This window comes from Miscanthus floridulus, chromosome 18, assembly GCF_019320115.1.
Source record: "Miscanthus floridulus cultivar M001 chromosome 18, ASM1932011v1, whole genome shotgun sequence".
NCBI classification, from domain to species: domain Eukaryota; kingdom Viridiplantae; phylum Streptophyta; class Magnoliopsida; order Poales; family Poaceae; genus Miscanthus; species Miscanthus floridulus.
The window spans coordinates 80,565,111-80,579,163 of NC_089597.1; the positions used below are offsets into that span (position 1 = coordinate 80,565,111).

The following is a 14,053-nucleotide window of genomic DNA, read 5'->3' on the forward strand; positions in this document are numbered from 1 at the left end:
ACGTTTGACCTGATCGTTAGTTCATGGATGTCCGACCGAAGCCCAATTGATTCTGATGCCGTATCCATTGCTGAAGTCTTGGAACTTCTTCCCGGTGAAGTTAGTCCCGTGGTTAGTGATAATACAGTTAGGAACTCCGAATCAGTAGATGATGTCAAGGAAGAATTTGACCTCCTCTTCTGAGCGGAGATTGGTGATGAGCTTGGCCTCTATCCATTTGGTAAACTTGTCGACTGCTACGAGTAGGTGAGTAAAACCGCCTGGACCTTTCTTGAGAGGTCCTACCATGTCGAGGCCCTAGACCACGAATGGCCAGGTGATTGGGATGGTTTGGAGCTCTTGTGCTGGCAAATGGGTTTGCCGAGCGTAGAACTAGCATCCTTCGCACCTACGGACGACCTCCTCTACATCTCGTAGTGCGGTGGGCCAGTAAAAACCATGGCGAAAGGTTTTTTCAACCAGGGACCTTGGGGCCACATGATGCTCGTAGATCCCAGAATGGACCTCGAGGAGGATCTGTTTTCCCCGGCTGGCGAGGACGCACTTCATGAGTACTCCTGACGGTCTCTGTTTGTAGAGTTCGTTACCGAGCATGACGAAGGTCTTGGCGCGTCGAGCGATTCATCGGGCTTCGGTTCTTTTAGGTGGGAGAACCTCCTCGAGGAGGTAGGCGAGTAGCGGTGCTCGCCAATCGGTTTGATCGAGTGCCAATACAGCGACGTCCATGGGTGACGTCGTTATAGAGGTACTAGGGTCAGAGCCCCTGAGCACCGGCTGGCTGTCATGGTGTGTCTGGGTCGAACCTTCCAGGATGCAGGCGGATGACTCGTGGGCGTCGTTGATGAAGACTCCGCTCGGGGACAGATCTCACCTGGTGGCTAGTTTTGTGAGGAAATCGACGACGTCGTTGTCCCTTCGAGGGACATGATGCAGTTCGATTCCTTGGAATTTGTCCTCGAGCTTATGCACCTCTTGGCAGTATGCTGTCATGAGGGGACTTTTGCAGGAGGATTCCTTCATGACCTGATCAATGACTAGTTCCGAGTCGCCACGGACGTAGAGTCGTGTAGCGCCAAGCTCGATGGCGATGCATAGTCCGTTGATAAGGGCCTTGTATTCTGCGGCGTTGTTTGAAGCCAAAAAGTGGAGGCGGATGGCGTAGCAGAGCCTACTCCCATCTGGGGAGATCAGAACCACTCCAGCCCCTGAGCCGGGCGTCATTACGGACCCGTCGAAGTACATTGTCCAGTATTCGTGGGAGACGTCATGGGCCGGTAGCTGGACCTCCGTCCATTCGACGACAAAGTCCGAGAGAGCCTAAGACTTAATCGCGGTGCAGGGGGTATACCTGATGTCATGGCCCATGAGTTCAAGGGCCCACTTAGAGATTCGTCCCGCGGTGTCACGATTGCAGATGATGTCTTCGAGTGGGTATGAAGTGATGACTGTGACTTCGTGGTCGGTGAAGTAGTGTAGGAGCTTCCTGGCGGCCATTAACATGGCGTACAGGAGTTTCTGCACCTAGGGGTACCAGACCTTGGGGTCGGTAAGCACTTCTCCAATGAAGTATATGGGTTGCTGCACTTTGAGCTGGTGTCCCAGTTCCTCCCTCTCTACGACCAGGGCGGCGCTCACCACATGGTTACTTGCCGTGACGTAGAGGAGGAGGGGTTCTCCCTGCTTGGGAGCGACGAGGATTGGGGCCGACGTTAGGAACATTTTGAGGCTTTCGAGAGCCTACTGGGCTTCCTCAGTCCAGACGAAGGCGCCCGTCTTTTTGAGGAGCTTGTAGAGCGGCATCCCCCATTCACCAAGCCAGGAGATGAAGCAGCTTAAGGCAGCCAGGCAACCGGTGAGTCTCTGCATGCCCTTGATGTTGTGTATGGGGCCCATGTTGGAGATGGCCGTGATCTTTTCGGGGTTGGCTTCGATGCCGCGCTCGGATACAATGTATCCCAGCAGTTTCCCCTTTGGAACCCCGAAAACACACTTTTTAGGATTTAGCTTGATGTTGAACCTTCGGAGGTTCGTGAACATCACGGCCAAGTTTGCGATCAGGTCGCAAGCTTGAGCCATTTTGACCACTATGTCATCAACATAGACGGCGATCGTTGGTTTTGGCCGCTCGGCCTGATCGGGCTGGTCAAGCGGGTCGATTTGGTCAGCGAAGCATTGCTGCATGCACCTTTGGTAGGTGGCGCCAGCGTTCTTTAGGCCGAAAGGCATGGTTATGTAGCAGTATGAACCATACGGGGTGATGAACGAGGTTGCGAGCTGATCGGACTCTTTCATCGCGATCTGGTGATAGCCTGAGTAGGCATCTAGAAAGGAGAGGATTTCGCAACCCGAGGTGGAGTCAATTATCTGGTCTATGCGTGGTAATGGGAAATGATCCTTTGGGCACGCTTTGTTGAGTCCAGTATAATCGACGCACATTCTCCACTTCCTAGTCTTTTTTCTGACCAGGACGGGATTGGCAAGCCAGTCGGAATGGAAGACCTCCCTGATGAACCCAGCTGCCAGGAGTTTGGCGATTTCCTCGCCTATGGCCCTGCGCCTTTCGTCGTTGAAGCGATGCAGGCGTTGTTTGGTGGGTTTAGAGCCTAGGGTAAGGCATAGTGCTTGCTCGACAACCTCCTGGGGTATCCCTGGCATGTTAGACGGCTGCCATGCGAAGACATCATGGTTGTCGCGTAGGAAGTCAACGAGCTTGCTTTCCTACTTGGCCGGAAGCTGGGTCCCGACCCGGACTGTCTTGGTTGGGTTGGTGGGATCGACACCCACCGCCTTGGTTTCCTTGAGCGGGTAGAAGGCTGTCAAGGAGGTTGGTTTGTTGTAGTCCAGGACTGCAGGGGTTGATGACTCCCCGAGCTGTAGGAGCTCAGACGAGTTGACGACCGCGGTGGTGAGCTCGTAGTGCTCGCGGTCACACTCGAAGGCATGTGAAAAGGTGCTACTCACAGTGATGATACCATTTGGTCCCGGCATCTTCAGCTTGAGGTATGTGTAGTTGGGGATCGCCATGAATCTTGCGTAGCATGTCCACCCCAAAATGGCGTGGTAGGACCCCGGAAAGTCTACCGCTTCGAAGGTGAGGACCTTCGAGAGGAATTTGGCTCGGCTGCCGAACGTGACGGGCAGATCGATCTATCCGAGCGGGTATGCCTGTGCTCCTAGGATTACCCCATGGAAGGGGGAGCCCACCGGGCGGAGCTCTAATCAGGGGATGCGCATGGCATCGAGGGTGTCGACGTATCGGATGTTGAGACCGCTGCCCCCGTCTATTAGCACCTTGGTGAGGCGCTTCTTGCGGACAATGGGGTCAACGACGAGCGAGTAGCGTCCTGGTCTCACAACATAGGAGGGATGGTCCCTCTGATCAAAGGTGATTGGGGATTCTGACCAGCTAAGAAAGGAGGGGACGACCGTTTCGACGGCGCACGCCTCCTTGTAGCATACCTTGTGCTGGCGTTTGGACCAGATGGCATCGGATCTGCCAAAATCATGATGCACTCCTTGGGTTTAGGGAAACCATCCTCGTCCTTGCCTACTGCGCCGCCCCTCTTGACTACTGGCTCCTTGCCATCCCCCTCCATTGGCGTGCCGGCCTATCGGAGGAAACGTTTGAGGAGCTCGCACTCCTTGTAGAGGTGTTTGATGGGATAGGCGTGATTGGGGCATGGACCATCCATGAGTTTGTTGAAGTGGTCAGGCAGTCCCTGTTGGGGCTGCCTGGGTGCGCGATCAGCTGCGGCGATCAACGCGGTGTCATCCGTCCGGCGCCGATCCTTCCTATTCTTTTTGCCCCTCTGAGTGGAGGGGCCTTCGTCTGGATCCGCGCACTTGGGCTTGCCTTTGTCCCAGCCTCCATTGAAGACTGCTCCGACTGCCTCCTCACCAGAGGCATGGTTGGTGGCGATGTCGAGTAGATTGCGGGTGGTGCGGGGTTTTAGGCAGCCAGGCTTGTGGATCAGGGACTCGTAGTTTGTCCCGGAGAGGAAAGCACTGATGATGTCTGCGTCGACGACATCAGGGAGGGAGTTACAACGTTGGGAAAACCTGCGGATGTAATCCTGCAGGGATTCGCTGGGCTCCTGCTGGCAGCTCTTGAGGTCCCAGGAGTTTCCTGGGTGGACGTACGTCCCCTAGAAATTCCCGACAAAGACCCTCTTGAGGTCTGTCCAGTTGCGGATACTATCGTGTGGAAGGAATTCGAGCCATGCCCGAACATGCTCCCCTACACAAATGGGAAGATATTGGATGATGAAAAAGTCATCATCCACTCCTCCAGCTCGACAGGCGAGCCAGAAGTCTTCAAGCCAAATGCCTGGGTTTGTCTCCCCGGTGTATTTCATGATGTTGGTGGGAGGCCGAAAACGTTGCGGAAATGGCGCTCTCCGGATGCGCCGGCTAAAGGCCCGTGGCCCCGGGCCCTCAGGGCTAGGGCTCCGGTCATCTGGCCGGCGATCACGCCTGGGGCGCGTTTCTCCGCTTCCCTTGATGATTCGGCCAAGGTCCGTGTTGCCTGCTGCCGTATGGCGGACGTTGTTACTGTGTCGGGCTCGACGACGGTCGCTATCAATGCTACGAGCATCCTGGTGCGGTCGGTGTGGAGCAGGCGCCTGGTTGGACCATGGTGCGGCTGCCACTCCCTGAGCTGAGCCTGCTAGCTGCGGCGGTGAGCGAATGGATTGATCCGGCTGGCGCGTCCCCGTCCCCCTGGTGGGGAGAGAGGGCGAGGGTCGGAGTCACGATGCGGAGCTTTCCGCCTGTTGGACGGCGGTGACCTCTACTAGAACCCGAAGGTTCCGGTAGACTGCCCGCTCCTGAGGGTCGACGGGCTCGGGAACACCACGGAGAAGCATCGCTGCAGCAGCGATATTCTGGCCGGCCTAGGCGAATTGTGGGACATCGTTCCCTTCGCTCACGATGTCGTGCTGAACCTGACGAGCGCAACCCCGGGCACCACCCGCCAGGCCAGGCGCGTGGGGCGCAACGTGCTGCACCGACGGCGCCGGTGCAGACGGTGGCTGATTCTGCCATCGTTGTCGTAACTCCTCAGCATATGCTTGCACAGACGCGAGGGCTCCCGCACGTGGGTCTGAAGGGGTGTGAGTCTGCACAGACTCCACAACCACCGGCGGTTGTCGTGGAGCGTCCACCATAGCGCACTCCCGGGACGGATAGTGGCGGGGTGCCACGTCACCGATGCTTGAACCGTCGCTCTCGCCATCATCATCCGGAAGTTCGTGAGGAATGGCAGGAACGAAGCCCATACTCCCATGAACTTGGACATGAGGGGGGACGGTGCCAGCATGCTTCGAAGCCCCCGAGCGTAGGCGTCCATGGAGGACGCAAGGCCGTAGGGGAACCGATCATATGGCGTTTGTGGCGTGGGCGGTACATTCCCTCCGGGTGACTGGTGAGAGATAGAAAATAAAGAGTGAGTAGCACGCATATTACTTACAGTGGGGTTTGAGCAGAGAGTTTGCTCTGAATGAAGCGTAGATGTCGCGCTGTCGAAGTCGCGCGTCCCGGAGTCGATGGAGGACGTTCCTCCGATGGGTGCCGGGTCGCGAGCCTCCTCATGGAGGTGGAGTACGCCGAGCCGGTCGACGACGAAGTCCAGGCTCCCAAAGCGGAAGGCCCGGAATGGCTCGAAGACGGGTGGAACCCGCATCCCGGCGGGCGAGACTGCGGGGAACTCCAGTGAGCCAAAACGAATCGTATCGTCGGAGCCCGCCACGGCGGGAGTGGCGGAAAAATGGGCCATCTGATGACCAAAAGAGTGTTGAATGTACATCGTCCTCCCCACAGACGGCGCCAACTATCGGTGCAGAAAGTGACCAACTAGTAAATATTTGTAGTTTTGCTGTACGTTGTGATCGGAGGTGGCCTAGCACTCAATGACACAGGATTTATACTGGTTCAGGCAACATGCCCTACGTCCAGTCGGGGTCGGTCGGTGACTTTATTCCTGAGCCCAGGTGCTCAAAGTCTGTAGTGGGGGTACAAACGATAAGGAGGAAGAAGGGGGTGTACAAGAAGTTTGGTCGGCTCCGACCGGAAGGGGCGCGGTCGGAACTTGGCGGTCCTATGGTTGGGAGCGTTGATGTCGATCTAGTGAGTCTGGGCTTGAAGAAATTGATCTCCCCTTTGGGGGAGGGAGCGTATTCCCTTTTATAGATGAAGGGGATGGCTCTTTACAGGTGAGAGGGAGAGAGTACAAATATTTCTAAGTCTTGCTGCCTACGGTGATGAAAACTGGATAATGGTTGATGCCCCCCAATACTGTCGATGTCGCTGTAGGATGTCAGATGTGCATGGGGGGTCGAGATATCTTCTTCAGGAAGGATGAACGCCAATACCTGCAAATACTTCTGGATGCCTGGTGGCATGTGAGGAGCCGTGCTATGTTCACTCGGTATGGCAGATCCTGGAGCCCATACCGCGATCGATGTCCAGAGACACGCGGGGGGCTTACCATATGAGAGTTTATAGCGGCCCCTATAATACTTTGTGTCAGGGTGGCTACAGAGCATTGCTTCGTGCAGGGTATGGTCCCTGGTACAGTGGTGTTGACTTGTGAGCCATGCCTTGACTTTCTCTGCACGCCTTCTGGTTCTTTCTGAGCGGGCATCCCCGGTCGGATGGTCCCTAGTCAGTTCTGGTGCGCCAGTCGGAGAATAGTGATGGCGGTGTTTTTCTATGAATCCTGGTCGGAGACATGGGGTCAGAGTCAGAGGCGGTCCTCGGGTCAGGCCTTCCGAGTGGAGGCCGTGCGGAGGCAACCGGGGCCTAACGCTAGCGCTTCGATCGGAGAGGCCGTTCGGAGCTGGCCTAAGCCTGAGCTAGCGCTCCGGTCGGAGAGATGAGCCCAAAGGCGGCCTGGGCCTGAATGAGTGCTCCGGTCTGTTGGTTTTAGACTTTTGGGCCGGTCCAGAAGAAAGAAAGGCCATTTTCCTGGGCCGAGCCCTGGCGTGGAAGCCGATCCCCGAGGGACCCCGGGTTTATGAACCCGACAAGCGGTGATGATCAAGGCATCACTGCTGGATCAAACGCCACACTAGCGATGATGAGCTCATCATCACCACTAGATCATACTCTACACTGGCGGTAATGATCACTTCATCACTACTAGATCATATGATGCACCCCTAGTGATAAGCTCTTCATGACCGTCAGATCATATGTCAAACCGATGGTGATGTCCACTTCATTACCTCTGGATCATACACCAGACTAGCGACAATGTCCACTTCATCACTGTCGGATCGTACAACGGACCAGTGGTGATGGAAATGACATCACTGCTGGATCATAGATCGAGTCATCGGTGATGAAGTTTATCACCATCGGTTTTGAACCAGCTATGATAACCTTGGTGATCACTGCTCACATTAACAAATGTCATTGAAACCTAGCAGTGAAGGGGGTTACAAACCGACAATGATGAGCTTTGTATAGTAGTGTTCATGCTTTATTATTGCACTAGATAAGAGTTATATTTGATACAAAGAACATGTCATGAAGATCAAAATAAAAAAACATCAATATTTTCATTATCATGGTACATCACACATGCAAAATTGAATAATTAAATTAAATTACCAGCGACCAGAGAGAAGGGGTGAATAGGAGACAAAAACAAAATCCTCTTTGAACAAAGGAATTCTGGCCTATATCTCAATTTTCATGCAAAGCACCTCTCTTCTAGCAAACACAAGGCCTCGTAGCCATAACATAACTATTTGACCTTAAAATAATGCTAAGATTGCCTAGAGATAAAGAGGAATCAAGAGCGAGTAAAAAACAACACTTAAGGGTCAAAGTTTGAAAGTTCTGTACAAAAGTTTAGAAGTTTAGTACAAGCCCAGGACTTAGGTCTAAGCTTCTTAAGTCTAGAAATTTAGATCAAGTCCGGGGGTTCCTGATTGTATGGACAACAACCTTCGAAACAAGATGGGAAAAAATCCAAAACACAATCAAATGAACTCCAAAAATCGTTCATTTTGCACATACCTTCCCTATCAAGTTAGGTCTAAGTTTCTCAAGTCTGGAAATTTGGATCAAGTCAAGAAGTTCTAGATTGTCCAGACTATAGCCTCCAAAACAAGAAGGAAAAAATCCAAAACTCAATCAAACAAACTCCAAAAATCATGTAATTTTACACACATCTCCTTAACCTCAGAAGAAGTTGTTCCCAAGAGATCTTGCTAATAAGATAGATATTTCTTTGTCAGTCTCACAGAATTAGGTAAAACCTAAGAAAAGAAAGAAGATGGAGAAACTTAAAATATGTGGAGCTCAATTTAGGATTTGATGGGGGCACTCCCTAGGATTGCTCACCCATGTCATAGCAACAATTTACCCCTAAAAACCTGACCCAAATCGTAGCTAATCATCAAGAACAAAAAATACCTCAAAAATGCATAAAAAGAAAAACACAAGAATAAGCAAGAAAGGGATGGTTTCAACATGAAATCACAACAACAAAATCATGAATTAAAGCATAAATCCGCTACAAGGTCATGGCTAGCCACCTCCCTTCATCATTCCACTAAAAAATGAAGAAAATAGAGCAGGAGGTGCTACTCTCTCTACTCCTCTCTCTCTCCCTCTCTCTGAACTTGGCTAAGCCTATGGAAATGAAATTATGGTTGCAAGAACTAAGTCCCCATGTACACAGATAGACATACACACACAATATATGTGTCCATGACTGATCACTAAACAACCCCTAGCACCTAACTACTAGGTACACACCCCGAGGACAAAATGGTTTCACGACTTCGCTACACCTCAACGCAAGGTTTGTGATGCCACCATGTGTTTGTTGACATGCCATTCTTTGGTTTTGAAGCCCAAATCTGCAAACCTGCCGCCTGTGGTTTTGAGGCTGAGACCGCCAAACCCTCCGGAGTCATGTAACCTATACGCAACCTCCATGATGTCGGTGTGTGTCTTGCTTGCTCTTGACCAGGCCGGTCACCAAGTACTCACGCACCTGCCTTCACTTGGTACAATCACCATCTTGACTTCAATAATCAACATGCTCTTCATCTCTTTGTCGCATGTACTCCTTCTTGTCATCATGTTCAAGTGCTTGTCGTTCATGGTACATCCTCTAGCCTTCAGTCCCTCAGTCTAGCCAATTCTTTGTGTTTGTCCTTCATTGCCCATGGTCCATCGGCTCGATTGACCTTTGCCATCGTCCTCGACCATGATGACACGCTCAAGACCTGCACTTCACAAGCCAAGAGATATGTTGCATCACCACTACTTTACCTTCCCTTAGTCGTAAGCAAGAACAACTCACCGCAACGACTTATCGTCCATGATAATTACTTGTCATACACAATGAACAAGGGCACATCACAAGCTTATCATGTCACTAAATGTCTCATAGAATCTTTTGTTGCAATGCAGTAACGCACAGACAATCCATACCTAATATTAAAGAGCGAATGATTTCTTCCGTCCTACATTTTTACTTCCCAGACTACCATCGAGCCCTCTGTGTCTCATATATGACCCGTACTCATATGTTTAGACGATTCTGGTATAAAAGAGATTTCACCACCAAGCTGTCGTTGTGTTTATGACTTTGGTACACACGTCATGCTATTTGATCTTCGAGCCAGGATATAATTAGCATAACCAAACTATCAAACTACTAAGCAAGAACTTAAGTGGTTCTTTATCTAGGCATGCGCAAGTGCCATCTCCCCGGGGTATTGCATCTTAGAGAATAGAAAAGGATAGTCGCAAACAAGATAAAAAGATACACACAAATTTCATTTCAAAAAAAAGGTACACATAAGTAGTTTGAGTTTTTTTCCTGATCTCCATGTCAGAGTATGAAAAGAAAGTGATTTGGTACGTTTCCAAATATGAACTATATATATATTTTTTAAATGTAGTATACCTTTTTGTTATATTTATTAGGCTATAATAATTTTTCTTTTGTTGTAATGGACGGGTATGTTTGCTAATCACTGTAAAAGAAAAATAAGGGAGGCCATTCCTCTCTGTCCGAAGAAGGGTAAGGTGGAAAGACTCGGATTGTAGGCATGCATGAGTCGGGCTGATACACGTGCACAACATTATTAATACCAGACTATTTATTCACATTCCTGTTAATTAATTGATTATTATTAAGGAAACCCGAAGGTTTGCCCAACCGCGGTGAAATCTAGCTAAATCCATGTGGATCTTCAGTTCTACCAGCCACAAGGGAATCTCGGTACTGATATCTATCAGGAACAAAGAATCCCATTAACGCCCATGATATGCTTTGATCGACAGATGCCAAATACATGAATCGACCGGCAATAGGATAGCCCCATCCCATGCGACTTGCTGGCTTGCAGCACATTATTATTCTCCAATCTCCATGGCCAGCCCCAAGTCCGAAAGGGTAGTTTTCAGCTTAAACAGAGCTCCCACTACTGACCAGTAGCCATCATATCGCATAGCATCGGATATATGTTGTAAACAACCAACCAGGACCGCATTAGTTTCTTGTTCATCAATGACAACATTGTCCATCAACCAAGTCCTGCATGAGCAATATTTTTATTTTCTGAACTGGAAACATGGGAATTGAAAAATGCTGGCATCGAAATAACAAGTTGTCAGATCATTCTCTACCATGTGCTAGGATGCTTGCCAACCAATGATGTGAGGATTCCCAAATAGACGAGGAGGAGAAATCCGAACGGAATTCTGTTTTGCCGTTCTGAGTTTTGACAGAGAAATAGGCTCATGCGCAGTTGTTTCCGTCAGCACAGTCAAAGATTCAGATAATGCAGGCTGCAGCAAGGGAAAGGAGGCGCACTTAGGAGTTATTAGGACCAAGTAAGGTCACCCACAGATGAGTGATGCCTTCGGCAAACTCCTCAATTTTGTTCACGACATAACGAACAATCTCCTTTCACTCACGCATCTATGCAGCAGAATATGGAACACACCCTTGCCATTTGTCAACTTTCCAACCACGATTGCTATGGTGAAAGCGTAGGGAAGGTGTTCCTATCTTCCCATGACACCATATAGGCTATAATCAGCACATTTAGTAGTTTTCCTGTTCCTCTGACAAAATACAATAAAAATAGTATTAGAAAAATCTACCTATGAACTGGTCGTCCATGGTTTTACTGACAAATTTGAAATAAAAAATTTCAAGTCACCTGTATGAAATTCTGCAAAAAGAATCAGGAATGGCCAAATTTCATTAGCTCCTCAAATTCTTTGCCATTATTATATATACGTGGAATTGCTTTTGTAGACGGAATACTCTGAAATCTAGACACGAACTATCAACGTATTTGCGATTCAAGCCTGATAAACTTTAGCTGTTTGAGCGGATTGCATAGTGACATTTATTACAATGTTTTCCTGTCTACTAAATGCTGATTGATGTAAAATATATCCGATTTAAACTAGTTAATTTCTCAATTAACATTACTTTAGGTACTTTCCTTTCAGATTTTTACATACCATTGTTTTAAGAAAAATAGTTAGTAAATTAGGTTTATGGGTTTAAGGGTGTAGTGATAATTGTCTCTAATTTATCCTCTTCACAATCTCACGGAGCTACGTTTGCAGTGGAGAATGAGCTGTGGAATCTTTCGGACCAAAACTGCTCAGAGGAGGAGGCATTCAGATCATTACATATCTGTGTAGCATGTTTTCTCCAAAGAAACGAGGCGGTTTCATTCTGAATTGCAGCACCAGCACTGACCATTCAAACCATTGCATAGCGATCAAGAATTACTGACACCACAGTCGCACGGAGCGCTCGGTGACGGTGCAGCCAATGCATTGGAGACCTCATATATTGCCGAGTATTCGTCATGGCTCATGTCTCAAGCGAGGAAACTGTGCTTCTTGCTCTGCACTTCCACGGAGCTGTTCGCCAAGACCACGTACTCCCTAGTGTTGGAAGTACTTCTGCGCGGCGAGCTCGATGAGCTCCATGTTGCCGCCGTGCTTTCTGGCGCCCCATACCAGGGAGTGCTCTTGGCAGATCAGTCGGTTCTTGACGAGCTCGTAGCCTCAAGTATAGTAGGCCGAACCTGCCAAGCTTGTCGATCAACCCTGGTGTAGTCCAGCGCCTTGGGGTGAGGCCATAGCCGGACAACACGGAGGAGAAGAGCTTTAGAGCATCTCCAATAGCTTTAAAAAAATCACTTGGTAAACTAATGAGTTTTTCGAGTGACTAAAAAAAGTTGGGAGCATATTTGTTAGCTTTCTCTAATAGTTTTTAAAATCTCGCCAAGAAGATAATTTGACATCCGGAATTCCAAACTATTTCTAAATCACACAAACCACTTTTATACTTTCCTTTTCTATTATACATTTATATCAGGAACCCTGTTTTTTTTTTCACATCCTTGCACCTTAAATTGGCGCCATGGATATGCACGCTATTTATCCGCACAATGGGGTCGATTTTTCTAAGTGTCAAAAGATAAGGAGGTGGGGTTGAGAGTTGTCGGAGATATATTTTTTTTCAATCTTACCAAAAATCATGGATTGAGAGATTGTTTTGCGAACTCTTGGAGATGCTCTTAGCCCCTCGTTGACAACTAAATTCGACCTAGATGGATGGGAAATCCGAGTTTTGCCCTTGAATAAAGATATTGAAATTACCAATTTACCCTTATCCGAAAAAATGAATAGAGCAAAATCAGGAACTAGTCCACCTATTTTAGTACTAGCACCATTTATTTTGGTATCGTTCCCACCTTTTTGTTACTTACGAGTACTTTCACATGTGTACATTTTTTTACCGTCGGATCTCATCATGGATGGCCTATACTTTTTCCAGTGTAAAATTTGTCTTAATATTATACCTGTGAGTTCCATTATCCTGGAGACATAAATGAATAAACACCAAATATTTTTCCCTTGAAATATGTAGGGATATATTTTTTCTGCAAGATACATTTAGCTTACTCAGAACAAGAATATGTTTTCAAGTTTTGCATAAATGCATTACTTCTATATTGCAATGAATCAAGAGGCAAAAACGGGGAAGAACAGAAGCAAAAATACGAAGGGCAAGAGAGCTCGATCTCCTTTGCATCCTCATTTTGAATATTTGTCAGAGCCCTAACGGTGTCGGTATAACCATTTGAGTGTTCGGGCTGAGATAATTGGTGCTTTTCTCTTTTTATGTAAACATAGTATTATCATTCTAGAATTAGTGAATGAATCAGAATATTTTTAGAAATAAGAAAATTATTTGAGTCTCTAACAACCACACCCATGTTCCGCGAAAATCTCCATATGGGATATTATGATATAACCTGTTGCAAATATAAGGGTGTCTTCACAAGATTCATTGGGCTACATGATTTCAGAGAAATATTCAATTGTTGTAGGAGTTTTGTAGCATAAAAAACTTCATGGAAAAATGATGTAACAAAGTACGTATAGGTGGAAAATAATTCAAAACACCCATCAAGATTATTACGGCATACATTCTCAGCAATTAGCAATGTAAATGCAGCAGAAAACTCTCGGAAAATGCCTAGGTGGTCCTTGTTACATTTTGCTAACAACCAACAAAATTAATCTCTTTAATTATGTTCATAGTCATAATCCAAAAAAATGTAAAAGAATCCATGTTTTCCATGGTTATTAGACTGCCACTAATCACTCAGCCAACAACCACGTTTCTGTTTTAATTACTCAAGAAATGCCTCAAACACGCAAATAGGAGTCAAATGCAATTGTTTTATTTAATCCCACTCATCAGGATTCAAATTCAAGACCTCTAGCGAGTACTACACATATTGAGTTGCATGCAACGGCGAATTCAACTTAAAGCTGAAGATGCTTGGGAAATGTGAGCAATTCACTTCTACTTCAACATGGATGTATTTTTGTTTAAAAAAACATGGATGCATTATTGGGCATTCATCAAGTCATGAAAACTAAAGATTGTCACCATTTTTTGGCAGTTGGCATCCACCAAAACTGAATTTCGTAATTTGCATCTAAATTTTCAATAAGTTTCACAGTCAAATAAAAGAGAGCCAAT

At 47.8% G+C, this 14,053-nt stretch overlaps 2 protein-coding genes across 2 annotated transcripts; both read right to left on the bottom strand.

The window, feature by feature from the left end:
* Positions 1–867: 867 nt before the first annotated feature.
* On the bottom strand, positions 868–1,221 carry LOC136524075 (uncharacterized). Its single transcript, XM_066517553.1, has one exon. It carries the CDS (start codon positions 1,219–1,221, stop codon positions 868–870), a length of 354 nt encoding a protein of 117 aa, XP_066373650.1.
* A 1,497-nt stretch (positions 1,222–2,718) lies between these two features.
* On the bottom strand, positions 2,719–3,024 carry LOC136524076 (uncharacterized). Its single transcript, XM_066517554.1, has one exon. The coding sequence runs from the start codon at positions 3,022–3,024 to the stop codon at positions 2,719–2,721; it is 306 nt and encodes a 101-aa protein (XP_066373651.1).
* Positions 3,025–14,053: the final 11,029 nt, after the last annotated feature.